General features: G+C 39.3%; 2 protein-coding genes across 8 annotated transcripts; both read left to right on the forward strand.

Moving 5' to 3' along the window:
* The first annotated feature begins 384 nt into the window (after positions 1–384).
* LOC110793049 (uncharacterized) lies at positions 385–9,275 on the forward strand. Of its 4 annotated transcripts, XM_021997878.2 has the most exons (10): positions 385–1,221; positions 1,996–2,155; positions 2,236–2,324; positions 2,408–2,546; positions 7,491–7,565; positions 7,724–7,845; positions 7,938–8,013; positions 8,223–8,282; positions 8,824–8,964; positions 9,059–9,275. In XM_021997878.2, exons 2-9 carry the CDS (start codon positions 2,045–2,047, stop codon positions 8,953–8,955), a joined length of 804 nt encoding a protein of 267 aa, XP_021853570.1. In that variant the 5' UTR covers positions 385–1,221; positions 1,996–2,044; the 3' UTR covers positions 8,956–8,964; positions 9,059–9,275. The 4 variants fall into 4 exon arrangements, with proteins under 4 accessions (XP_021853570.1, XP_056696370.1, XP_021853569.1 ...); XM_056840392.1 differs by having other exon boundaries at positions 385–1,295; positions 8,824–9,275; XM_021997877.2 differs by having other exon boundaries at positions 2,020–2,155; positions 8,824–9,275.
* A 7,231-nt stretch (positions 9,276–16,506) lies between these two features.
* LOC110783564 (uncharacterized) lies at positions 16,507–21,291 on the forward strand. Of its 4 annotated transcripts, none has more exons than XM_021987914.2 (4): positions 16,507–16,664; positions 18,996–19,150; positions 19,825–19,889; positions 20,956–21,291. In XM_021987914.2, the coding sequence occupies exons 2-4, from the start codon at positions 19,006–19,008 to the stop codon at positions 21,022–21,024; spliced, it is 279 nt and encodes a 92-aa protein (XP_021843606.1). In that variant the 5' UTR covers positions 16,507–16,664; positions 18,996–19,005; the 3' UTR covers positions 21,025–21,291. The 4 variants fall into 4 exon arrangements, with proteins under 4 accessions (XP_021843606.1, XP_056696371.1, XP_021843607.1 ...); XM_056840393.1 differs by lacking the exon at positions 16,507–16,664 and adding an exon at positions 16,906–16,988; XM_021987915.2 differs by lacking the exon at positions 16,507–16,664 and adding an exon at positions 17,010–17,215.
* Positions 21,292–27,398: the final 6,107 nt, after the last annotated feature.

Here is a 27,398-nt window from a genome sequence, read left to right on the forward strand (position 1 = left end):
AAAATACTAATTTAACTTTGCCATTATAAAATGGGCTAGATCCAGTTAACTCATTATTCGGGCTGGTTTAAGCGAGTCGTGGATAATCCGGCCCAACGACTGTATGTAATGTGAAGTATTGGCCTTGCCATAGGCTTGCCAAACCATGTGTTCATACACACCTTTTCTGCACCCTCTAAAATGTAACTGATAATAAAACCATATTTTACGTAAAAGTTTCGTGATTTGTTTCTTTGTGAAACTAACTACTATCCCTAAAAGTCTAAATTAAACTTTAACGCAACAAATTCAAAATCAGCTAACTAAAGGCTACACATGTAACGTGTGAGGACCTATATATAAATAGACTATCAATACAACCCAAGAAATATATCATCTCCGTTTCAAAATACACTACGATCCCCTCATAATACGAGTACTTAAAAAGAAGAAGAAATGGAGATTATAGGAAAGAATATGGTGAGATTAATGCTTGTGATTAGCATAATAATGGTAATTGGAGTGTCAATGAAAGGGGTTAACGGACAGATGGATATATGTGGAAAACCGGAGATTAGTTTTATGCCATGATTGCCGGCTTTGAAGGGACCAAATCCACAATTACCAAATAAACCATGTTGTGACATTATTAAGAGTTGTGATGAGAATTGTCTTTGTACTTTTGGTCGTACTTCCCCTCTTTTGCCTAGTTATGGCATTGTTAAGGCTCTTTTTCTTAGTCATCTTTGACAAATACTACTCCGTACTTCCGTAATACTTTGTATCACATTTTAAGATATACCGACCCAACCCGTGAATAACCTATAAAATCAACCCAATTTTAATTCATCTCGCTTCGGCTCGGCTCGGCTCGGCTCGGGCTCGGCCGACCTATAATCATCTCTAAACTGATCCACCTTCTTTGTACTCTTTCTCAAGAAAGATATTAAAAGGTATACTGAACTCAGACGAAAATGCGATTAATAATTACTGACCACCCCGCTTCGTACTTCTTCATTTTATTATCATACAAATAGTCTAATTTTTCTTCTACTTCTTCTTCGATTCTTTATTTCCCCCATAATCTTTCTTCCTTCCATTCATTTTTTCATGGTATTTAGTTATATATATACATCATTCACCATCCACGATTCTCTCTCCTCGAGCAAACTTACAATCATACGCCCAAAATCCACATTCTAGAATCTTCAAGAAGTTTAGCCAATTCTCTCCCTAACTTTGGTAATCATCTTCTTTTTCTTTCTGCAAATTTTTTACGGAGTATTTGTTTTCAGAATTTCTGTTCGTTAAATAAGGTGTTGATTTTCTTGATTTTTTTTCCTTTTTTTGTATGTTACTTTTTCTGGAAAACGACATTTATGTGTTCTTGGGGTTTTATTTTTCTTCTTTTTTTGTCATTCTTGTTGTTGTTATTATGATTTTTATTGTTGATAATAGCAATGTATGAAGAAATTGATCAATTTGAAATTGGGGATGCGTGCTTTAATTACAACATTTTGAAATTGATCAGGTTTTGCTTAAAATTGTAAGCTTAATTAAAAATATGAAGTATTTTTTAAGGAACATATATTAAATGATAGTATTACTTGTCATTTTGATAAGATTTTGGGTTATTTGTAAGCCTGGGAAATTTGTTCCACATATTAAGGAATTTTGATGATTTTGCCAAAAGTTAGGGATCAAAAGTTTATGATAGTTATTAATAATTCACTTTGTGATTATGGACAATCCAATACATTCGCCTGGGTAATCGTCGTTGCTTGTGGTATCAGATCTTGTGACTAGTTTCTACAATTCTTTTGTGGGATTTGAAATCTGTATTAAGAGCTGTGTCAAACAAGATGATGTATTTTGTTCAAAGTACATTCTTTAGTTGTTAGTGAAATTATTTGTTAGATATTGAATTAGATTTCTGAAATGGTCATTTTGGGACTAGCTTATATAGTTCTTTTGCGAGTTTCTAAGTCTATTTTCATATTTTGGACATTAATACAGGATTCTTTTTATCCTTTGGCAAAGTTCTTGGAAGTTCTGTTTTGCTGTGATGATAACATACTATCAGAATTGGGCTACTCAGCTGTTGAAAGAGTATCTGTTTGAATATCCATGGGTTCCATGTACTTCCGTAGTATGTGGTATTTTCGCCTGCAGATTGGTATGTGCTCATTACGCTTTTTAAAGGGTTAAGTGTTTCCTTTTTCTGTTCCATATGTTGAATTTTTCTCTTTCGAATAGGTATACAATTTGTCTCAATTGATCAATGGTATCTGCTTCAAACACTACTCTACCCTTCCGAAGATGAAAAAAATTGAGTGGGATAACAGGTGACTTTCCAAATGCTTCTTTGCTGATCAATAGTTCCCTTCAAGCTTTCCAATTTTCTGACTTGAGTTTTGATTGTTTGCAGGGCTATATCAACTGTTCATGCAATCTTTATTACAGCTTTGTCGATTTATTTGGCATTCGGGTCAGATCTTTATTCTGACGACCTACAACGTGGGCCTATTCTATTTCGAAGTTCAACGTTGTCGACATTTATATTAGGGGTATATTTCGTTTACGTTCGGTCTCCAATCTTGTAGTTCCCGGGCCATCAAACTCTTTGTTGGTCTTTTCTTTTCTTTTCTTTTCTATTATCTTGGTGTATGGATTCAATGATTAATAGCACACGATTAATATTAATCATGTATTCAATGTTTGGGGCGGGGGTTCACTGATATGTCTTTTGACCCTGCAACTCAGTAATTAGTATCGAGATGGAGCTAGTTTTGATTCTGGTCTTTCTAGAATTTGTGACGGAGGAAAATTTTGTTTGGAGGAATCTGGTATATGTTCTTCAGTGGGGAGGATGTTTTGCTTGGAGGGAATAGAAATGGGAAAGCGGGAGATTGATCAGTGCAGATACTGCAAATGCTGTCTGCAAACCTTTTCTCTAGGATAGAATAAATGTCAATCCATTGAAATTATTATTACTAACACGAAGTTGAGTTAAGTTTTAAAATCAAAAGCTTGACAACTTTCTAAATGGAGTTTTAGTACAAACCTGAGAAGCCCTTTCTCGCCAAACCCCTGAGACTAGGTAGATAGGAAAGGCAACACCACAACATTCACCGTATGTCATGATTATCCTTTTGTTAGTTTCACCTTTGAAGGATTTTCTTTTCTTTTGCCTAGGAGACTGTAGCATATCTGAGAAAGATTTCTGTTTTTAGAAATTATGATCTGCTGGCTTCTTTCTTTTGCTCGTGTTAAAGTTCTTAACATGGATTCTCCTTTAATTTGGAGTTCTGAAATATGTTCACTTCTATGAACTTTAGTTTTATGTCTGAAGTTCTCTTTTCCTTACTTCCTTTTGTTAATTGAGCAGTAGCTAGCCGGAAAAGTATGGCAGTCACTAGCAAGTATATGGGCTTGAGCAGTGTTACATGAGATCTTAAACTCCCTGCAAGGGTATTGGAATAATTGGATGATTGATATTTTCTTAGTCGGAGAAGAGTGCCTGTCAAGATCCACATGTTTGTGCATTATTGTATCATTAGGTGCAAACTTTGCTGGTTGAGGGAATGTTCATAATTCTCTTTGATTTGCATGGCTTTCCGTAGCTGTATGGATTTGAGTATTTGAGGGTTATGTGGAATTTTTTTGGGAAGCAGGTCATTCTTCTATAGTGTTGAAAGCCTTTTAGCTTTGTTCTGTGCAGTCACTTTTCAATGTAAATGTGAAGAACTGAGATTTTGGTGCAGAAAATTAATGGTAGAAATATGCAATAATCTAGTTGATAGATGAATGGACACAAAATGGGATACGAAAGTAGTGACTTGAGGCCACCAATCTCCAAGTTTAGTGACTTGAGTCACCACTCTCCAAAGCCTAAGCTTTACCAAATTCTCCACATGCCTCCCATAACCTAATGTGCCACTATTTATAACCCTTCTACTAGACCTACCTAATTTGTCTTCTACCTAATATTACTTATTACCTATTATGCCCTCCCCTTGCACTTAATTCATTACAATACCGACCCCCTAAACTTCCACCTTGTCCTCAAGGTGGATAGAAGTTTGCATTGGCTTCCCGGCGCTGGCAACCATGATCCATCTCCACCTTCTTGCGGCCCAAACTAAGAACGAGTTGCTGCATGAATTGGAACTTCCCATTGGTGAGAGTTGATTCATACTCAAGGTGCTTAATCATAGAATGCCGGTGCAACAACTTCTCATCCTCAAAACTCAGCCACCGGCGTTGTAGCATATTGATAAGTGTCACTAAGAGTGTCATTGGCTTGGATGTGGAAATGAAATTCAGTAACTGATCTTGAGAGGATAATTTTTTTTTTTTTTTTTTTTTTTTTTGGAAAGAATGAATGGGGCTTGGATAGAGATGATGAGAGTATAGGTTGGAGGGAGTTGTGTTTGAATTGGTGTTTGGGTTGGACTGATTGGTGTATAGTGATGCAAAAATGGATTTAAAGACTAAAAACCCATGCTGGCCATCTAGAGGTTTGTCTTCAACACTTAAAAAATTGGGCTTAAAATGAGTAGGCCCAAACTTTGAGTTGGCCCGCCCCTCTTCCCTTTTAATTGCACTGACCTGGATCAGAATATGTAAACCCAGCAGCACAAAATTTTCATTAATATCCTTTAAAACTTTCTCAACTCCTTCCCCCAAAGCACGTGCCTTCACCCACCTTACTTCATTGTTAAGGTCTTTCTTTTTGCACTTTACCAGTTTGCTATCATCATCTTCAAAAATCAGCTTCCTCTCCAAGCCAACAAGTAACTCAGTGAAGCTTCTCCAACACTCCACTTCTGAAAATCCCCAAACTTCTCCACCATTATCACTTCCGGCTAAACCACTGTAGCCAACACAACAACCACCTCTGTTATCACTCGGGCCTCCATCAGAACCACTAGCATCGACATTACCCTTGGTGACTCCCTCTCCTCCGCCAGGCTCCGGCGGCACAATCTTCTCCCACTGGTTGTTGTCAAATCCTCCATCACAAGCGGTTGTTCCACCACCGACATTGATACACCACCCTCCACCACCAGTCATACTCCCAACAAAGCCATCTCCAGTATTCCTATTGGAAAAATATCCGGGTCCACCACCCGACCCGCTTGCCCCAGATCCACCTTTTGAGAAACCATTTGCTTCTCTTCCCAGACAACCACAAACCCTACATATTTTAGTAAAAGAGCCTGGACCACCACCTGATCCGCAACCACCAGCACCGCCTTTCTCAAATCCTTCTGTTGGTGGTTCACCTTCAACAACTCCATACATAAAAACGTGGAGACCACCATCACTGGACATACCACCTCGATTTTCACCAGAATAAGTACCTGAAAACTTCTCCTGCCTGCTGCCCTGCCTACCTTCCACCAGATCTGATTTCAAACCCTCAACAATCAACTTCAGATCTTCCTGGCCGTCCTCTTCAAATTCTTCATTCTCCCTTTTAAGTATCTCTTCTCTAAGTTCAGTAAACTTCTCTCTGATTTCCTTCAATTCTTGCCGAAATGAAGAGAAAATCGGAGAAAGACCTTCCATAATGTTTTTCACGAATTCTTCCTTGCATTTCTGGAAAATTTCATCCCACTTCTCCTGGGATTTCTGATCAGATCCTGCAAACACCATCTTAACTTCTTCTTTTTCTTTTTTCTTTTTCTTTTTTTTTTCTTTTTTTTTTTTTTTTTTTTCCAGAAAATCAGATCAGTACCACCTCCCAGAACTGCACCGCTCTGATACCAAGTGTGAAGAACTGAGATTTTGGTGCAGAAAATTAATGGTAGAAATATGCAATAATCTAGTTGATAGATGAATGGACACAAAATGGGATACGAAAGTAGTGACTTGAGGCCACCAATCTCCAAGTTTAGTGACTTGAGTCACCACTCTCCAAAGCCTAAGCTTTACCAAATTCTCCACATGCCTCCCATAACCTAATGTGCCACTATTTATAACCCTTCTACTAGACCTACCTAATTTGTCTTCTACCTAATATTACTTATTACCTATTATGCCCTCCCCTTGCACTTAATTCATTACAGTAAAGCTTACAGGAGAACATATGCGTCTTTTCATGCCTTGTTTTTATTGGATAGTAACAATATCACATTGAAGGGCCAGCAATTGGAATTGGGACTTTTTTCATTTTTTATAGGCTTGCAGTAGCTACAGAGGATGATTCTTATAAAACCCTTCAAGGTGTTTTCAAAGATAATTCATAGTTAATGTGGATGGTATTGATTGTCATGAACAGTCTATCTAATTTGGGCTGATAGTAAGTCAAACCAATAGGTGGTTACATAATTGACACTCAATATGTTAGTGAAGTGAACCAGCACGTCATGGATCTTTGAATAAGCTATGATTTGTTCCTGAAGAAAATATGGGATCATTCCCATGATAGCTAGAGAAAGAGAATTGGAACGGAAGCAAAAATAATAATGACTAGGAGAATAATTAATTTTTGAACTAAATGCTATGTTGTGCATACATGTCTGCTGTTAGCTGAAGAGTGGTGCTGGATTACCATAAGGAGGGAATTCAGAATTTCAGATAGTTAGAGAGATTTGGAACTGATAAACTGCTGCATCAAATGGGTGTATCAAAATATATGTAGGCTTGAAGTCAGGTTCATGATATTCAGAGTCATCAATAAGGTCCTTAGCTTTGGGGTTTATGCTTCATCGAGTTTATAGCACTTTGTTCAGAGACATGGAACCCCCATAGCGTGTGTACTTATGGTAATTATTGTCTCTGGTAAATAGGAATGATCTGGATATATGATTGTTGGTATGATTTACAGTTTTACACTGGTGAAACATTCTGTATAAGATATGCATAGCAGCTTCCAGAAGTTAGTTAACGGTGTGATTCAATTATATTGCTTAAGCTCATCAACTTATTCCATTAGATTGAAGTTTAAGGATTGGCCGCTGGAAAACTTCAGTAGTAATGTAGGATTTTATTCTTCTTGATGGATTTCCAGTTGGTTCAGCTCAATGGAGTAAATGATAGGGACTACAGGCCTTGTTTGGCTAATAGAGAACCAAATTCAATGCTGAGTTATTTATTACTGGTACCATTTGGATCATTATAGAGAAAAAACAGGGCTAAGTTGACTTTTGCATTCTTAATGATGTTGATGCCTCAAGTTTATGCATTTATGATGCAGGAACTAGTGCTTTTATTTTGCAGAGTTTGAATGTTCCCTGCTGATAGTATTGGGACACGGGTGAATTCTAGCCTTTCAGATAGTCCTCTTTGACAGTTCGTGATTCTGCATTATTAGATTTGAAATTACATTGTGTTTGTTACTTCTGAGTTATGTAAGGTGTTGAAATGGGGATCTCTATCTAAGTGAATATTTGCTCATGGAGGAAAGTATTGTGTAATATGTCAACTTGATGTATTCTGTTATTGTTAACAATTTTGAGGTAGTAGAATTTCATAATTATTTCCTGTCTCGTCTGTGTCGACAGGTTTCAGTTGGATACTTCCTTTCTGATCTTGCCATGATATTTTGGTTTCGTCCTTCTTTGGGTGGAATGGAATATGTAAGTTATACCTTGATTTTGTGCTCCGCCTTTTATTCATATATCATTGTTGTGGAACTTTAAGGCGAAACAAAGCTATGAATGCTTCACCTTGGAGAAATGTGTTTAGGTTGTGTGATCTTATAGGAATTTGCATGGGTGATGGATGACTTTTGCAGGTGCTTCATCATCTTCTGTCCATGGCAGCACTAGCATATGCTATGTTGACCGGATCGGGGCAATTCTATACCTATATAGTTCTTCTTTCTGAGATAACAACACCAGGGATCAATTTGAGATGGTAAGTTTATTATCATTTTTGTAAGTGTGTTAATCAGAAAAGATTCAGTTTTACCTATTCTCTAGTATGATATGAAACTCCTGTTGTTGAAGGTATCTAGATGCAGTTGGGATGAAAAAATCTAAAGCCTATGTTGTCAATGGAGTGGCTATATTCTTAACTTGGCTGGTGAGTAAAATGGAGAGAAGGAACTTTTATTGAATATTCATTATTTTTCGGTAGTTCACCTTTTTCAAGCCATGTGGCTTAATGTTCATGATGACTTCATTCATTGTTGAGTGTTGTCTAGGCATCTTTATTTGTTAATGGACAGCACCTTTGGTTTTAAGCATTTCAAAATTGCTTTTTCCTTGATTTTTTGCATTGCTCTGTTGCAGGTTGCTAGGGTTCTTTTGTTTATGTACGTGTACTTCCACATCTATGTGCATTATGAACAGGTAAAGTAGTGAAGCTCTTGTATGTTCATACTCTCCCATGCTTTACTGTCTATTGGTATTTCAGCTAATAGCGTGCTTATCCTCCTGACACTGAAAATAACATAGATTTAAGATTTTATTTGAATCACTGGATGACTTTCAACATAGAAATAACACGTAGCTGGTTCATATTTTGATGACATGGTCACACGGAGATTGCATGACTTGTATCTTACCAAATAATATATTACTCTGACAAAGCAGATCCATCCTAGAGACTTTTTTTAGAGCTTATTGATTTTGTAAGGTACTGTCCTAAAATGAGGATTGACAATTTCGGAATTGCTTGAATGCAAATATTACAGTAAGCATACCATTATACATATGCAGGCATGCAGCAATGTATAAAGAGTTAGTTTGGGAGCTACATATCATACAGATTATAGATAGCATAATTCACACAAAATGACTTCAGTTAATGATAAACCTTTTGTCCTTTTCACCTCAATTTCCGCCTATTTGCCTTCATTTCGTTCTTTTTTTAACTCTGCTTGTTTTCCAGATCAAGCTGCTGTCACACTTTGGATATTTCCTCATTCTAATAGCCCCGGTTGTGCTTGGAGGCTTGAATCTGATGTGGTTTGTGAAGATCACAAAAGGAATGATTAAAACATTGTCAGCCAAAAAGGATTGAGAAATTAAGGTCAAAACAGCATTTGTTACTTGGTGCATACTCTTTGTAAATGGTATAGGCGGTAAAATAAAGCAAAATGAAATTGACTGATATCTTACTGCAGAAAAATATGTAGCACGCAGTCCCTGGTATGTGATAGATGACATTCAGAAACTGGTGTACAAACTAAACAGGATAAGTGAATACGCACAGTCAAATTTGTGTATTTAAGGAGAAAGCTTCCTTTTGATACAAAGTCTTACACACATATATTTTGATTGAATGTATATCGTGATGTATATTGTGTACTAAGTATATGTATAGACATCCTCATTTTACAAGCTTGGCTCATTGCGTGAATCTGATGAACTCTCATACTTCAAACTACACTAAAGCAAAATTCTTGACATTCTTGACATTGATAACTTATAATTTCAGAAAACAAGCCCTTATGAAACCAAAAACCTGTATTTTATGCAGGTTGTCTAACCCAAGAATTCGATTTTTCTAGATTCTGCTGATGCCATGAAGTATTATTTTCATGCAATATTTTTATTTTATTTGTTTGGACTGATAAGAAAAAAGAAACATTAGAAGGAGACTCCTGCTCAAGGGTGATTCCTAAGTAGTTGTCATTTTACGATGGAAAGTGAAGACCGACTTTGGGGTACATGAATATATATTGAATCTGAAACTAGTTGTTCTATGTTTGCAATTCAATTTGTCAGTCTATTTGCTTCTATGTAGACGTGTTTGATCAATCCGTGGACTATGGACCATGGTGCACATAGAGCATGGTGCACCATGTACACAAAAAGAACACATGTGCATAAACAAAAGAACATGACACTTCGACAAAAGAACATGCAATATAATGTTTTACTTTTTTGTTATAAAAAATCACAATTTATTAAAAATATAAAAAAATATATGTCCATGTTCTTTTTACGTAACCATATGTTCTTTTCATTATATACTAATGTTCTTAAGGTGTACCATGCTTTATGTGCACCATGCTCTATGTGCACCATGGTCCACCTTCTAAATTGCGGTGTTTGATGGCATAAGAATCAAAAAGTTGAAGAAGACGGGTGATGTCGATGATGATGTTTTGAAGTTTCATGGGATCTTTGAAATGCCTTTAACTGAGTTGATGATCGAGAGAGTGTCGCCTTCAATGAAGAAATTGGTGATGTTGAGTGTTTTTGCTTTCAAGTAGACCTTCATGAAGAGCCAAAGCAGCTAAAATAGAAAATCATCATCCCACATTCTTGTCTTGAATTCCAAAGGTTGGAAGTGGGCTAAGTCACTGCCAACTTATTACCACTATGTTTAACAAAAGAACAAACGACATAAACAAAAATAGAACATGAATAAAAAATATCATCAATAATTAACATGAAAATGTTGTCACTTCGATCATAATGTTTCGTAGGCCTAGTTCCATGCTCACCTCAAGATTGATTTGGCTTCAGCCACCTTCGTTTCCCATGAATCAACCACCTTCGCTTCTGTAACACCCCCTTTGATCTGCTACCTGGAAACAGCAAGCACACACACAGAAATAGCAAGAACACTTAGAGGATTAATTTTAGAGAAGGGAAAAACTCTTGTTTTATTTAATGAAAGTCTACAGTGAGATTTCGAGAGCTCACTTTCTCTCCCACAGGCAAAGTCTGCTTAAACCAAAAATGACATGCCCTATTCCCCAAATTCCCTTCCCTTTTATACACAGATCCCCAAAAGGATAGCCTGTGCTAATTTGTCTTCTTGCGCCTGCTGTATGTGAGAATTCCACGTGGTCCCATCTGACCGTTATCCCTTGCTGTTGCATCATTGGTTGTTGCCTCATTGGTGGTTGTTGGGCTGTGACTGAGTGGTGGGCTTGTTACATCTCCCTCCCCTTGAAGTGCCACCTTGTCCTCAAGGTGGAAAGTGGGAAATTCCTCTTGAATTGCTTTGGCCTTCTCCCAGGTAGCCTCAAATGGTGGTAAGTGTTTCCATTTGATCAAAACTTCTTCCACTATGTGTCTGCCCATACTCCTACTACGTACCTCCAGTACTTCCTCCGGTTCAGCCACTAATTCCATTTCTGGGGTAATTTGTGCAGGTATAGCCGTGGTAGTAATAGCTTCTCCAATGGCTCTTTTAAGCTGCGAAACATGGAAAACAGGATGAACTCTGCAATCCTCTGGTAGCTGCAGTTTATAGGCGACATTTCCCACCTTCTGTATGACCTTATAGGGACCATAAAAACGAGCAGAAAGTTTCTCAAAGGGTCTGTTAGCCAATGATTTCTGGCGGTAAGGTTGCAGCTTAAGATAAACCAAGTCCCCTTCTTCGAATGATTCCTCTCTCCTCTTGCGATCTGCATTCATCTTCATCCTTTGTTGGGCCTTAATCAGATTCAATTGTAACTCTGCAATGATCAGATCTCTCTCTTGCAGTGCCTCCTCCAAGCTATCTACAGGCGTTTGCCCTTTACCCACCCTGAGCAGTTGTGGTGGATCCCTCCCATACACCACCTTGAAAGGAGACATTTTAGTTGAAGTGTGTACAGAGGTGTTGTATGAAAATTCAGCCCAAGGTAGCCACCCTGCCCATGTCTTCGGTTGGCTTCCCGTAAAGCACCTTAGGTAGGTTTCCAGACACTTATTGACTATCTCGCTCTGACCGTCCGTTTTAGGATGGTAAGCCGTGCTTCGTTTGAGTTCCGTTCCTTGTACTCTAAACAGCTCCTTCCAGAAGGTACTCATGAATATTCGGTCCCTGTCAGACACTATCGAGGCCGGAAACCCATGGAGGCGAACAACCTCCCTCACAAAGATTTCTGCCACCTTCATTGCATTAAAAGGGTGCTTGAGGCCTAAAAAGTGAGCATATTTTGAGAGACGGTCAACCACAACAAGCACCGAATTTACCCCCTTAGATAACGGAAGACCCTCTACAAAGTCCATATAAATATCTTCCCAAATGCGAGTGGGTATAGGTAAAGGTTGGAGGAGGCCTCCTGGGGTTTGTTGGGAGTGTTTGTATTGTTGGCACGTATCACATTGTCTCACGTAGGCGGCCACAACTCTCCTCATTCCTTGCCAATACCACTCTTGTGCCATCCTCAAATAAGTCTTTGCTTCCCCCTCGTGACCCCCCAATGGTGAGTCATGGTATTCTCTCAGTAATGTGGGAATTAGCTTGGACTCCTTAGGTATGACCAGCCTTCCTTTATATGTGAGTCTGCCCTCCAATACTTCAAATGCAGTGGTGTTCCTTCCTGCCATCAATTCCTCCTTGATCTTTGCCAATACTCCATCGGCCTCTATCTCACGGTTCAGTTCCTCCCAATCCACCACGCGTGAGCTGATCATCGCCCCTAACTCCACTTTGCCACACGTCTTCCTGGATAAGGCATCCGCAACCCGGTTGGAAGTTCCCGGCTTGTATTGCACCTCAAAGTCAAACCCCATTAATTTACTCACCCACTTTTGATAGTCAGATGCAATCTCAGTTTGTTGTGTAATGTGCCGGAGACTTTGCTGGTCCGAGCGAACTATGAAATGTCTTCCCATCAAATAATGCTTCCATTTAAGTATCGCAAGGCAAACTGCCATAAGCTCTTTCTCATAAACTGATTTGCTTTGTGCTCGCTGCCCCAACAACCGACTGTAAAAAGCCATGGGTCAACCCTCTTGCATCAATACCGCCCCCAAACCATACCCCGACGCATCAGTTTCTAGCACAAAAACCTTGTTGAAATTAGGCATTACCAGAACTGGGGCTGCTGCCATGGTGTGTTTCAGAGTGTGGAAAGCTTCATTAGCCTTGTCTGACCACCCGAAGTTGTCTTTTTTTAACTGCTCTGTTAGAGGCTGTGCAATGTGCGCATATCCAGCCACAAACTTCCGGTAGTACCCGGTAAGCCCTAGAAACCCGCGGAGCTCCCTTAGATTTTTAGGTGTCTCCCACTCCATAATTGCCCGGACCTTTTCCATGTCCATAGCCACTCCCTTACTGGATATTACATGTCCCAAATAGGACACCTCCCTCTTGCCCAACTCACACTTCTTTCGATTAACATAGAGCTGCTGTGTAGCCAAAATTTCCAGCACTACCCTCATATGTTCCACATGCTCCTGTTCTGAAGTACTGTAAATAAGTATATCATCAAAAAATACCAACACAAATTTTCGTAAAAATGGTCTGAAAATGTCATTCATCAATGACTGAAAGGTGGCCGGGGCGTTCATTAGCCCGAAGGGCATCACAAGGAATTCGTAATGTCCCTCATGCGTCCTGAAAGCTGTTTTGTGGACATCCTCTGGCCTCACTAAAATTTGGTGGTAGCCCGATTTTAAATCGAGTTTGGAAAAAATCACAGACCCACACAACTCATCTAATAATTCATCAATAACAGGTATTGGATACTTATCTAGTATTGTCTCTTTGTTCAAAGCTCGGTAGTCCACGCAAAACCGCCATGACCCGTCCTTTTTCTTCACTAATAATACGGGACTAGAAAAAGGGCTCACTGACGGTCTGATCACTAATAATGTGGGTATCGGTAAGGTCGTACTCCCACTGGGTTGCTTCCCTCTTTGAGTACAATGGCGTGCTCATGCCCCCGGGCGGGTGGTAACCCGACCGGCATTTCAAACACCCCAGCATACTGTTCCAGCAATTTCCGAAGAAATTCAACCCCGTCCCCGCCAGTCGCGTGAGCCACATCCTCCCCTGCTTCTAATCGGTTACACTCCACCATCATACCCCGACCGGTCTTTCGTAAGGTCTTCATCATGGCCTTAAGAGAGATACAGGTTCGGGCGAGTGTCGCATCCCCTTTGAGTACACACGAATTTCCACCCCACTGAAACTTCATCACTTGTGTCTTCCAATTGGTAATCACTGCTCCCAACTTTTCCAACCATTGCACCCCTAAAATTACATCCGAACCACCCAATTTCAACGGTAAAAAATCCTCGCATACCTCAATATTCCCCTCCAAGGAGACTGTAACTGCTCGACACTCACCGGAGCCATGGACGGCCTCGTCGTTTCCCAATGCTACCCCGAATTGTTCTGTCCCCTCCACCGGTATTCCCAGCCTTTCCACCACCTCTAATGATATGAAATTATGAGTCGCTCCCGGATCTATCATCACCGTCACGTCGCTTCCTAGAACTCGCCCACGCAACCTCATCGTCTTCGGGTGAGTGAGTCCTACGACCGAATACAACGAAACTTCAGGTCGGGTCACGCCACCGCCGACGTCGCCTTCTTCCTCCGCCTCATCTCTGTCCGCCATCTCTCCACCGCCCTCGCCCTCCATTAACAACACACTCAACTCCTTTCGCTTGCACACATGATTTGCTTCCCATTTTCCGTCACACCGGAAACACACCCCCTTGGCTCGTTTTTCCTGAAGTTCACTCTCCGTCAACCTCCTTACTCCAGATCTGAAGGAATTGTTGAGGGGAGACACAACCGATGTTTGCGTTGAACCCCCTCCAGAATAAGTGGTCTTACCTTGTGATTGGGCCGGCCCACTTGCAGAAGCGGCTGTATTTGGGCTGTTTTTAGTCGACCCAAACCGATTGCTCCACAAAGCTGACCCTCCTTTTTTCTCAACCCGGTCCCTATCCTCAACCCGAATGGCCAGATCCATGGCCTGCTTCAAGTTGTAAGGTTCCAGTACTTGAATCTCCTTCCTTATATCATCCTTAAGCCCATTTAAGAAGTGACCCATCAGCACAGTTTCTGGAACGTCTTCCAATGGGGCTGCTCTCTCAATGAAACGGCGACGATAATCCTCCACCGTGGTGGTCTGAGTTGTTGCGAGCCACTGTTGGTGGAGAGTTCCCACCTTCGAAGAACGAAACTCCCTCAACATCCGATCCTTAAGATCCCACCACCCCTCGACCGGCCGCCGACGATTCTCCCACTGAAAGAAACGCAGGGCATCACCCTCCATCGCTACTATGGCCGAGTCCATCTGCTCCGACGCATTCAGTCTATGAAAGTTGAAATATCGCTCTGCCCTAAGGATCCAACCATCTGGGTCAGCCCCCTCGAAAACTGGCATATCCAATTTTCGAAACCTCCAATTCCTTCCTCGGAAACCTCCACCACCGTGAGATCCTTGTCCTTCCACCTCCTCGTCATCGTCACTTCCACCTCCGTTTCTGTTACGACGACTACTACTATTGTTCACCAATTTTTTTATCTCCTCGCTGAAACGACTGAACCTCTCTTCCATCTGCTCCGCCTGCTCGCGGTTCTTCCTTGCCTCCTCTTCCGCTGCGGCCTTGAGTTGCTCAGTCATGGAACGTCGCAAGGTGGCCATAGCATCTCTCATCGCAGTCGAAACAATGGCTTCCAAAGAAGTCTCCAACCTGTCCACCCTGGCTTCCAGTTCCGTATTCCTGTCCTCCTCCACCGTCTCGAGGTTCCGCGGCAGTGGCCTACCTCCCGACATGGACCGAGCTGCTCTGATACCAAATGTAACACTCCCTTTGATCTGCTACCTGGAAACAGCAAGCACACACACAGAAATAGCAAGAACACTTAGAGGATTAATTTTAGAGAAGGGAAAAACTCTTGTTTTATTTAATGAAAGTCTACAGTGAGATTTCGAGAGCTCACTTTCTCTCCCACAGGCAAAGTCTGCTTAAACCAAAAATGACATGCCCTATTCCCCAAATTCCCTTCCCTTTTATACACAGATCCCCAAAAGGATAGCCTGTGCTAATTTGTCTTCTTGCGCCTGCTGTATGTGAGAATTCCACGTGGTCCCATCTGACCGTTATCCCTTGCTGTTGCATCATTGGTTGTTGCCTCATTGGTGGTTGTTGGGCTGTGACTGAGTGGTGGGCTTGTTACAGCTCCCTTACGGAGTATTTAGTAATTTCACTATAAAATAATCAAATCACTAATTTTGATCACTTATCATCTTCTATCTTTTGTCGGATCTAGACCTGATCAAATGGCGGGCCGGGCCGAGCGAATAAAAATCTGCCCATGATGTCGGGCCGGGCCAAGCTTCGGGCCAATTTTTTTGTCCCCAAAACCCGCTATTTCGGGCCAAAATTAGCGGGATTTTCGGACTGGGCCAAATTTATAACTAAAATTGTTGATTTACGTTGTCCAAAGCCCGCAAATTTTTTAAAAAGTTCGGGTCGGGCCGGGCCGAGCCCGAAAAGCAAGCCGAAATATTCTGCCCAAAACCCGCAAATTTTCGGGTCGGGCCGGCCCATGATGATCAGCTCTAGTCGGATCCATTTTTTCTCTTTCTTTCAATTATATCTTACTCCATCCGTTTCTAAAAGTCAAATTTCACGTTACTAAGAATTGTGTATAAAATATGCACATGAGTAGGTAGTGTGGGCTCATGAGAAAATAGATAGGGAGAAAATAAATAGAAGAATTTACATTAAGATATGAAACAAACTTTAAAGGACATCTAAAAAAATGAGAAAATCCAAAATTACCACTTAATAAACTCTTCATTTTATGAAGGAGATTATACTCAAGAGAGTACATTACTTCAAGCCCAAATAATAATTTATTATTCCAAGCCCATTAAAGTGGGAGCAAATCATCACAAACCCATATTACCTGATTGGGCTGATTCACTAAACCCCCCAAAACCCCTTTTGCCTGAGTCAGACACTCAGACTCGTCTGTCTGCTCCTTGCACCCTGATTGCTGTTAAACAAATTCAGAACTTCTCCTAAATTGTAAGATCTTCAACTTCGTCTATGTTTCAATATTTTTACGCACTCTTTTAGTCGATTACAAGGATACATTAGTGGGATTGGGGCACAATTTCTAAATTTGGGGTTTTCAATTGGAATTTTTAGGGTTCTATTTGTTACTTCGTGTCTTCTTTTTGGTTGGTGATTGCTGTATTCAATTAGTTGGCTTGGTCTTAATCTTGATTATCGTAAAGCTTTCAATTCAGTTTTGATTTACATTTTCTGTCAGATATGAGCTAAAATTACGATGAGTAGCTAAATTGATGAATTCAGCAAATTGGTCAATGAAGAAAGGTTTTGTCTAAGGTAAAAACCTTGGTTGCGAATTCACAGAAGTAGCTAAGTTTTGTTTTCCAAATTTTCCTCCTAAAGCAAAAATAACCCCAAAAAAAGTCACTGTGTTCTTTCTTTTCTCTGTTCTTCCCCCAATCTCAAGTTCCTCTCTTCCTGCTCAAAAAATTCGTAGAAATTGCTGGTCCAAGGTTGATTTTTTCTCAATTCAATAATTCTCCACTATCAACATCTTTATTTTGGTAAGTTTTGTGTATTAATTTTGTGGAATTGTAATGTAGGAAAGTTATGGTTTTTTCCCCCAAATGTTTGAATTGAATCGATTTGGCTGAAATTGGCGTTTGTATGAGAATAGTTTATCTGGGTCAATCCCACCTGAATTTGGGAAGCTGTAAATGCTTGAAAAAATGTTGCTTTGGCAGAATTCTCTTGTGGGTTCTATCCCAGAAGAGATTGGGAATTGTACTAGTTTGAGGACTGTTGATGTTGATTTGAATTTGACTTCGGGTTCAATTCCTTTGTCAATTGGAGGTTTGTCTAAGCTTGAGGAGTTTATTATTAGTAATAACAATGTGACTGGTTCTATTCCTACGGTTTTATCAAACTGTAGTAATTTGGTTCAGTTGCAGTTGGATACTAATCAGATTTTGGGTTTGATTCCGCCGCAACTCGGCATGCTTTCGAAGCTTACCGTGTTCTATGCTTGGGCTAACCAGCTTGAAGGGAGCATTCCTTCAATTTTAGCTAGTTGTAGTAACCTAGAGTCTCTTGATTTGTCTCATAACTTTCTCACTGGTAGCATTCCACCAGGATTGTTTCAGATGAAAAATCTTACTAAATTCGAGTTCAAGAATTTGCAAGCTTGCAGCATTCATTGGATGTTCATCTGAGCTTCATTGCTGGCATATCAGAGAGAATGTGAAGGTTTCCCAGAGTTTTTTTTAAGGTTATCATTTGCTTAAATATGGAAATTTGGAGGGAACTTGGGTGTGAATAGGCAAAAGTAATAACATGTGCCCTGCACGTGGCGAGTCAATGGCCGGAATAATGAAGTCAATGTCAGAAAATGGGTTTGGGTTGTTTTTCGCAATTTTTTTAGTTTAAGGTCTTCGCAATTTTTTTTAAAAGGTTGTTTCTCGCGAAACTCAGGTTATAAAAGGTTGTTTTTGGCAAATTAATGATATTATTATGTAACTAAGATACAGTCTCTCTCCACTGTCCCAAGCTCCCAACGCCTTATCTCCCTTCCTCTCTATTTCTCTCTCTTCAAAATTAGCCATTTTTGTTCAAAGGTGGGTTGGATTTGAAGCTTCGTGTCCCCTGATTTACATATTTCATTCGTACACTGGTTTGTGTTGAATTTGTGATTTGGTATAAATCAGTTTCAGTTTTATGATATTTCGTTCTTGATTTAGATTTTACTTTATTTTAATTTGATTTTAGTTCAATGTTTTGAGTTAAACATATGTTTTCCTTCAAATTTGTCAGTTTTTTTTTTAAAGTTATTTTTCTGTTCATAATTGTGAGTTTGTGACTAATTTGATAACTTTTGGGTCTAATTCTGTTCATTTTAGTTTTAATTTTGTTTGAGAATATGCATGTTGTTTTTTGGAATAAAAACTTGAAAGATCCTGATTTGTTTCCCTCATGACAAACCTTATGAAAATCAAGTCCAGTGAAGTCTCTCACTCTAATTAGTCCCCTGGTGTAAGTTGCTCCCTTATAATTTACCCTTGTAATAAATACTCCAATACCAGGTAGGCCCTAAAAGTATTAAATTCAACTACATACATAATTAGCCTCATTTCTAAATTTGTTTAATTTTCTGAAATTATCCATGCTTTATAAGTCGGATATGGGTTTTGATGTAGAACACTAGAACATATGCATGAACCGAGGGTAGTTGGAACTAGGAGGAACATAAAACAATTATTTATTATGTGTATGAGCTATTGCATGTTGTAAGACTCTTCGATATGTTTGGTAGATATAGTAATTGATTTGGTTATCCTAATTTGTCAGGGAAGAAAATATGCCATTGGGATTGATACTAGGGCTTGGAAGGGCAATGCGTAGGAAGCGTACATCATCGCTTGATATCCTCCATCCAAAGAGGGCGCCTAGGAACTACTACAAAGGAAATAATTGCAAGTCTACCGGATTCCACACAAACAAAGGTTTAATTGACCTCCAGTTCTACTTGTTTTCATCTTTGACTCCTAACTTACCACATTTAAGCGTCCAAGAATATCATTTATCGATCCATTTATGGAAGTTTAGGGTTTAGGGTTTAGGGTGTGGCCCTTCTCTTCACATACCTAGTTTTGTTGGAACTACTACAAAGGAAATAATTGCAAGTCTACCGGATTCCACACAAACAAAGGTTTAATTGACCTCCAGTTCTACTTGTTTTCATCTTTGACTCCTAGCTTACCACATTTAAGCGTCCAAGAATATCATTTATCGATCCATTTATGGAAGTTTAGGGTTTAGGGTTTAGGGTATGGCCCTTTTCTTCACATACCTAGTTTTGTTTCTTCCCAAATGTTTCAACCGTTTTTTGAACATATAGGAAATTATGAAGTCTTACTTTAATTGAAAATGGAAGTTTAGGGTTCATGGTATGTCCCTTCTCTTCACATGCCTAGTTTGGTTTCTTCCCAAATGTTTCAACCGTTTTTGAACATATAGAAAATTGTGAAGTCTTACTTTAATAGAAAATGGAAGTTTTCTTGTATAAGCTGCTGCATCGCTGCTATAGTTAGCAAGGGACCAAATAAATGTTAAAAGGAAGTCATTTGTTTGTCTATGGTTCCTGTCGTTTGGAGTAGTAACATGAATTTTGTTGCAGGTGGCTATGTTGTGGTGCAAGAAAAGCTGCCTATCTATGTTGTGCCTGATCTTACGGATTTCAAGGTAGTGTATCCCATCCTCACCGCTAACTTCCTTATTTTTCTTTGAATTTTCCGATTCCCTTCAACTGCATGCCTAACTTGTGGGAACAGGGGGGCAGGGGAGTGGAAAGATGAGGGACTTTTTGTCTCTATTTGGCAATTTGTGAGTAGACTATTGCTTTTCATTGTAAAAGTCTATTAAAAGAAATGATGCCCCCTGTTAATTTACAGGGAAAACAAGATTTCTTCGACAGTTTTTGGAAGGTGGGATTAGAGAAATTATTTAATGAAAAAAATCTGCTTTTAACTTTTGGACCATAAAACATAGCATGATTTAGGTCAAACATGGGAGCTTTAGATTTCTGCAGTTATAGGACGAGAATTCTTCACTTTTAAACATTTAAAGTCGTACTGACATACTGTAGAACCAGTACCTGAGGCATATATGTGGAATATCTTTGAAAATCCCGTGCTTCTATCTAGACATGTTTGATTCTTTCAACATTTCTGATATGTTTTCAAGTTTTAGGCATCATAAGTCAGCATGGGCGGTAAAATGCCAAAACTTTGTGTATGAAAGGTTGTCAACTGAAGTTCTCTTCATCGAACTGAATTTGGTTCAAATATACAACCTGACAAACATCTGCACACATCTGCACACATCTGCACAGGCTAGATGTGTGTGAACTTCAGACTTTTCTAAGTGATGTTTGTAACGTGTCGATGATTGCATTAGGTCGCTTTATGTGAATATTCGAAGTATAAAGTGATTACTTGGACTTAAATTAATGCCCATGCATAATTTGGTTCTCTTTTATAATAGATTGAATGGTGGACAAGATCTCACTTTTGAAATACTATTGTAGTTTTCCTTTTTTAGTCGAGGAAATTTCATTGAGATTGCTGTATGCAAGTTTATATCAAGTTCTGCTCGTAAATTGGTACTGTAATTGATTTTTGGCCACTATTAGCCTTATTGCTGTGGTCTATGATGTCTAAACTCTAAACTGACTGGTTTGTACTATGTAGTTTGATTTCATTGAGATTCCTTCACTTAGCTGATAGATCTTGGACCCCCCGTTTTGCAGCTCAAACCATATGTTTCTCAATGTGCACTGAACGCAAAGACGACGGAGAATGCTGGTGCGTTAAATTAGAATGTTAATGCTACAAGTATCTGAATATTTGAGTTAACGAAATGCAACTACACCGATAGTGTTTGGGCGTGGATTCATCAGGGCAAGATTGCAACAAGGCTGGAGAATAAATAGCTTCCTTGTCTTTGTGATTGTATTTCTTTCTTCTGGCTTACTTGATTTAATGAGAACCTATGTTCTTTGGAACAATGTATGATACTACCTCTGTAATACACTCGCCTTTTTCGGTCGTATTTATTTAAGATATACACTTGCCACTTTTAGTAACTTATCAACTCCACCATCTAATTAAATAATCTATTTAATATATCATATGTCCCACCACCTTATTAAACAAATAATTTCATAACTACACCCTACCCCTTACAATGACATGGTCCCCACTTGTTTTACTTATTAAAATATCTACCCAACTTCATTTGTTTTATTACTTTATTTCATTCAATTCTTCTTCTTAATACATGTGCCCGGCCAAGTGTATCTCTTAAATAAATACATACGGAAGGAGTACTTTTTAAAATTTGTACTCATCTTCTTGATACTTCGTATTTTAAAAAGAGATACACTTTTCTTAAACGATCGTATTTTAAAATACACACCAGAAATGACATGTGTCATCTTCTGGTGAGTCTTGGGTTTTTTTTTTTACTTTTTTTAATTTAAATTTTTTTTATTAATAAAACTTACAAAAATGGAGAAAATAATATTTGTGTTGGTATCAATCCTTATTGTAGAAAGTTAATTGTAGCTCATATCTCTCATATGCATTACCTAAATTATTATTTGGAAAAAAGTACTATGCATTGATTAATTTAAATAAGAAATAATTTTCACAACCTTTTAACAACATTTAAAATTTCTTTGTAATTATATTAATTTAATAATGACTTAAAATCCTTTTGTCGTACGAAAAATAAATGCGTCGTATCTTCAAAAAATTTACCTGATGAAATTAATAATTTAAGTAAGGCATAAGCTGGAATAGGGTGGAAAGGGGAAAAGAAAAAGTTGCGAAAATACTAACTATGAGAAACTTTTTATAAAGAACTTAAAGAAAAAAGATATTGGCAAATTGTTACCTTATGTTGAAAGTAAACATTAGAAGATAAATTGGGGGACAGTCCAATAATTAAGGGGGCGAATGATTTAATTGATTGGAGATTACGTAACCATGTTATGGAGGTCCTAGTCTCGGGACCAAGATTTACGTGGACCAATAAGTGCCCAGGGCCTGACTTTTTATGTCTCGCCAACATGGTTTGAGGAATTTTCGAAGGGGAGGCTTAAAAATGAACCTATAATGGTGTCGGATCATGCGGCAATTTGTTATGATTCTTCTCCTAATCAAAATTTGGTGAGGCGACCTTATCAAGTGGAGAATCGGTGTCTACAATTTGAGAAGATTCAAGCAATTATAGTTAACTCTTGGGAAGTTGATGGGGGAGGATCTAGTATGTTCAAAGTTAAAAAGAATTTGCTAAATATTAGATCAAAACTTCAGAATTGGTGCCTTTCCAACAGGAAGTGTTGGGGGGTGAACTGGAAGGAAACAACATCTTCTCTAACTCAAAAGGCAGGTAATCGGGTGGATGTGGCACAAGGGAATGCGTATATTGAGAAAATTAATGAATGGCTCCCATTGTGTTCCGTGAAATTCCAGTATTGGCAACAACGTATGATGGAGAAATGGATTAAGGAGATTGTAGCTCTCCTATGATGTACAGAAGGGTTAAGAGTAGGATAGCCAAAAATAAGATTGTTTCAATTAAAAATATGGAAGGGGAATGGGTAGAGGGACAAGAGAAAGTGGTGGAGGTGATCACATAGTCCTTACAGGATATCTATAACCCTATTGTAGCGGATGATCATAGCGTAGACATCGATCATACTCTGAGGCAATTAAGCCTACCTTCCTTAAACGAAAAGGATATAGAGATTCTGAATGAGCCGTTTTCGAGCCTGGAAAGGGGCGGATTTCTTGTGGTAATAATTGAGAAATTAGACAAAACATGTTTAGCATTCATTGCTCGAAATCCCCAGGGCCAGATGGAATTACAGGTAAATTCTTTTCATCTCATTGGGAGGTAGTAGGCGATCTGGTGACAAAGAGTATCTTACGATTCTTTCATACTGGTTTTTTTTACTAAAGGAATGGAACCAATCCTTGCTAGTCATGATTCCAAAGAATACAAGCTCGGAGCTGGCTTCGCATTTTAGGCCTATTACTCTTTGTAATACAATCTACAAATGTATCTCCAAAGTTCTGGTGAATAGAATGAAAAAGATTCTCCCAAATCTAATCTCAAACTATCAACATGCCTTCATTCCGGGACGATGTATGGAAGATAATGTCTTACTAAGTCACGAGCTTCTGCATATGGTAAATACAAAAAGGAATGGAGATATGGCAGTAGTGAAGCTCGATATGTCCAAGGCCTATAATCGAGTAGATTGGACTTTCCTCTACAAGGTTCTTCATGCCTATGGTTTCCCAAATAAATGGGTTCAATTATTGTCTCAATTTGTGAGTACGGTTTCGTTTAAGACTCTGGTGAATGGGAAAACATCACCCCCTTTCAGACCTAAGTGTGGTTTACGCCAAGGTGATCCTCTTTCCCCTTACCTCTTCTTGTTTTGTATGGATATCCTATCAAGAATGTTGACTTTAGCGGAAGATATCAAATTGATTAGGGGTTTAAGGGTATCTAGGAGATCTCCTTCTTTCACGCATTTGTTTTTTGCGGATGATGCAATGCTTTTCTTTAAAGGGAATCAAGGGTCTTGTACTTCGGTTTCTGAAATTCTAGAGAGGTTTGGGAAAATTTCAGGGCAACACCTAAACCTTAACAAGTCCTTTGTAAAATTTTCCCCCGCAATGTTAGATGAGCATAAGGTAACCCTAAAATCCATCCTTTATATGCCCCAAGTTAACCATATGGGTAGTCACTTAAGAGTTCCAATTAATATTCATGGAAAGAAAGCGGGCAACTTCCAGTTTTTAGTGGACAAGGTAGAAGAGAAAATCTTGAATTGGTCTAGTATCCATATCCCCCAAGAAGCTAAGCTAATCCTCATCCAAGCGGTGCTTCTAAGCATTTCTTCACATGTCATGACTCAAACTTCCCTGCTCAACTGCAAACAAGTTGGACTCCCTTATTAGTAGATTCTGGTGGGCAGGGTCAAAAGAAAAGGGTATCCATTGGGTTCGAAGGGAAGTGATCAATAGGCCAAAGCTGATGGGTGGCATAGGTATTAGATCCATTGAACCCCTCAATAACTCGTTGTTGTTCAAGCAAGCGTGGAGATTACATTCGGATCATGACAATTTGGCTTCTAGAGTTCTTTTTGTTAGGTTATTATGGCATATATAAACAATATATTTCATGCGAAAAAACCATAAAGCCAGGAATCCAAATTAATTGCCACATAGTCAATTATCATAATTTAGGATACATACGTGTGATGCGTGCCTTCCCTAGCTGCTCCCGAACCGAACAAGAAAAAGTTTAGGAGTCCAAATGTCGCCCCTCCGTAGATAGTCCACAACACGTTCGGATCCGCCTTAGATTCAATTAACCAGAATATTATCTAAGGTTTTATGTTTATTCGGAAAGCTTAATTATTAATTTAGGCAAATTATTAAATTCCCAATTGAACTTAATCTATTTGAATACTTATTGAATTGTCATATAAATTGTGATTATGAACCAGGTATTTATAGGGTGGAAATAACGGAATTAGAATTCTACTAGGATTCCAATAACTAAATCCATTAGGATTCTAGTTAAATTAAATCATTAGAATTTACTGTTTAATCAATCACCTAAGGGTTGCAGATTTAACAAAAACATTGAATTTGAGTAGAATTAGGAAAACGATATTAAGCAAGCAATCCTAAACGACCAAGGCTTTGGTCGTACGAAGCCTCGCAGCCACGCAGCCCACGAGGGGCGCTGGTGCTCGGCTGGGCCCAATGGGATGGGCGCTGGCAGCACGCGGACCATGATGTTGGGCGCTGCTCGCTGGGCCTGCCTTGGTACTTGCTCACGCGCGCGGGCTTTGCTGGGCGTTGGGCCTTGCTTCGTGCTGGGCCTTGCGTCTAGCAAGCTCGTCCGCCGATCGTTTCGTACGTCGCGCTTCCGGTTCGATTTCCGATTCGTTTTCAGATTCCGGAATTCATTTCCGATTCGAACAATATTTAACATTTTCGATTCCGGATTTTATTTCCGATTCGAACAAATATTTAATATTTCCGATTCCGGAATTTATTTCCAATTCCGACAATATTTCCGATTCCTGCAATATTTCTATTTCCGATAATTTTTTCCGATACGTACCATGTTTCCGTTTCCGGCAACATCTACGACTTGGATAATATTTATATTTCCGTTACGATCCATATTTTCATTTCTGGCAATATCATCATTTTCGGAGTATTCATATTTTGCCTTTTGACGATTTCTGCTCCCCTGGAACCGAGATCCGTCGTTTCCGAATAGTCATAATTAGAGTATTTAATTCACTTAAATACTTGATCCGTTCAGGTACTGTTTGTGTGACCCTACGGGTTCAGTCAAGAGTAAGCTGTGTATTAATATTATTAATTCCACTCGAACTGAAGTGCCTCTAGCTAGGCATACAACTCACTTGATCTCACTGAATTATTAACTGGCATAATTAATTAATACTGAACCGCATTTATTAGACTTAGCATTGAATGCATACTTGGCCCAAGGGCATTATTTCCTTCAGTCTCCCACTTGTCCTTAGGGACAAGTGTGCATTGCCTAATTCCTTTGTCGCTTGATGCTTGCTCATGAACATAAGGTAAGAGTAGTCATCCTTATTATGTCCAGAGGTATTTCTCGCTTTCAGAGTTCAACTGATCAAATAAACAGATAACCATAGCCTATGATTCATCTGAGCACGGCCATGCATTTTTCAGTTTCTTGCTCTACGAGTGGCCTTGTACAACTTTCAGCATCTCATCCCGATTTATGGGAGGACAATCCCAATCTTGTAATCTTGAGGTTAGACTTCGTTTGATAGGTGATTACCCGAGCGTTGCCGTGATAGTATCCTTTTACGGTGTGACGGTTGACAACATCTAAGTAACCAGTTCTCAAACAAGTAATCTCAAATCACCCAGGTATTGAGGATTAGTGTCTAATAATGTAACGAAATTTACTTATGAAAGATTTTCATCTCTTACAGTAAAGTTTCATAGGTGTTTCCGATATAGTCTTCTCAAAGTAAGTATCTATGCAAATGATTGCGACATTTCCATATATGTCCACATAGTTCAAGAAACAGAACTACTAGTCATCTTGCATTCTAGTCGTCTAGCATTTTCTATGTGTCCACCTTTATAGAAAACTCCGACCAGGGACCATTTTCAACTTTTTACATTCAAGTTCACTTGATAGACATTTCTTAGTCACCGGACTGGTCCTGACTGAAGGAAATAATGCCCTTGGTCCAAGTATGCATTCTATGTTAAGTCTAATAAATGCGGTTCAGTATTAATTAACAAGTTAATAATTCAGTGAGATCAAGTGAGCTGAATGCCTAGCTAGAGGCCGCTTCAGTTCAAGTGGAATTAATGATATTAATCCACAGCTTACTCTTGACTGAACCCGTAGGGTCACACAAATAGTACGTAAACGGATCAAGTATTTAATGGCATTAAATACTCCATCTATGAATATTCGGAACCGACGGATCTTGGTTTCAGTGGGAGCTAAGATCGTCACAGGCAAGAAATGAATACTCCGGAAACGATGATATTGCCGGAAACGGAAATATGGATCGTATCGGAAATATAAATATTATCCAAGTCGTAGATGTTGCCGGAAACGGAAACATGGTACGTATCGGAAAATATTATCGGAAATGGAAATATTGCCAGAATCGGAAATATTGCCGGAAACGGAAATATTGTCAGAATCGGAAATATTACCGGAATCGGAAAATAATTCCGGAAACGGAAATATTAAATATTTGTTCGAAACGGAAATTAATTCCGGAATCGGAAATATTAAATATTGTTCGTATCGGAAATGAATTCCGGAATCGGAAAATTTAATCGGAAGCGCATCGTACGAATAAGCATCGGACGAGGCCTGCCGGACGAGGCCCAGCACGAAGCCAGGCCATCGCCCAGCAAGCCAAGCGCGCCGCACAAACAGCCACGCCAGGCCCAGCGCAAGGCCAGGCCCAGCAATGGCCTTGGCGCGCGCGCGGGGCTGCGACAAGTGGGCTGGCGCTGTGCGTGGGCCGCAAGGCCTGCGTGCGGTGCTAGCGTATCACTCGAAGTGTGTTGCTCGAATCCTAAGGCTACCGGGATTTGCCATATGATTAAATCTAATCCTAAA

This window comes from Spinacia oleracea, chromosome 3, assembly GCF_020520425.1.
Source record: "Spinacia oleracea cultivar Varoflay chromosome 3, BTI_SOV_V1, whole genome shotgun sequence".
NCBI classification, from domain to species: Eukaryota; Viridiplantae; Streptophyta; class Magnoliopsida; order Caryophyllales; family Amaranthaceae; genus Spinacia; species Spinacia oleracea.

What these genes read in the sequence shown, in the direction of transcription:
- LOC110783564 (XM_021987914.2), top strand. Translation starts at nt 19,006, where the DNA reads ATGCCATTGGGATTGATACTAGGGCTTGGAAGGGCAATGCGTAGGAAG. An exon ending in CGGATTCCACACAAACAAAG is followed by an intron (nt 19,151 to 19,824) that starts GTTTAATTGACC and finishes ATTTTGTTGCAG; the next exon opens with GTGGCTATGTTGTGGTGCAA. An exon ending in CTGATCTTACGGATTTCAAG is followed by an intron (nt 19,890 to 20,955) that starts GTAGTGTATCCC and finishes CCCGTTTTGCAG; the next exon opens with CTCAAACCATATGTTTCTCA.
- LOC110793049 (XM_056840392.1), top strand. Translation starts at nt 2,045, where the DNA reads ATGATAACATACTATCAGAATTGGGCTACTCAGCTGTTGAAAGAGTAT. An exon ending in TGTCGACATTTATATTAGGG is followed by an intron (nt 2,547 to 7,490) that starts GTATATTTCGTT and finishes CTGTGTCGACAG; the next exon opens with GTTTCAGTTGGATACTTCCT. An exon ending in CCAGGGATCAATTTGAGATG is followed by an intron (nt 7,846 to 7,937) that starts GTAAGTTTATTA and finishes CTGTTGTTGAAG; the next exon opens with GTATCTAGATGCAGTTGGGA.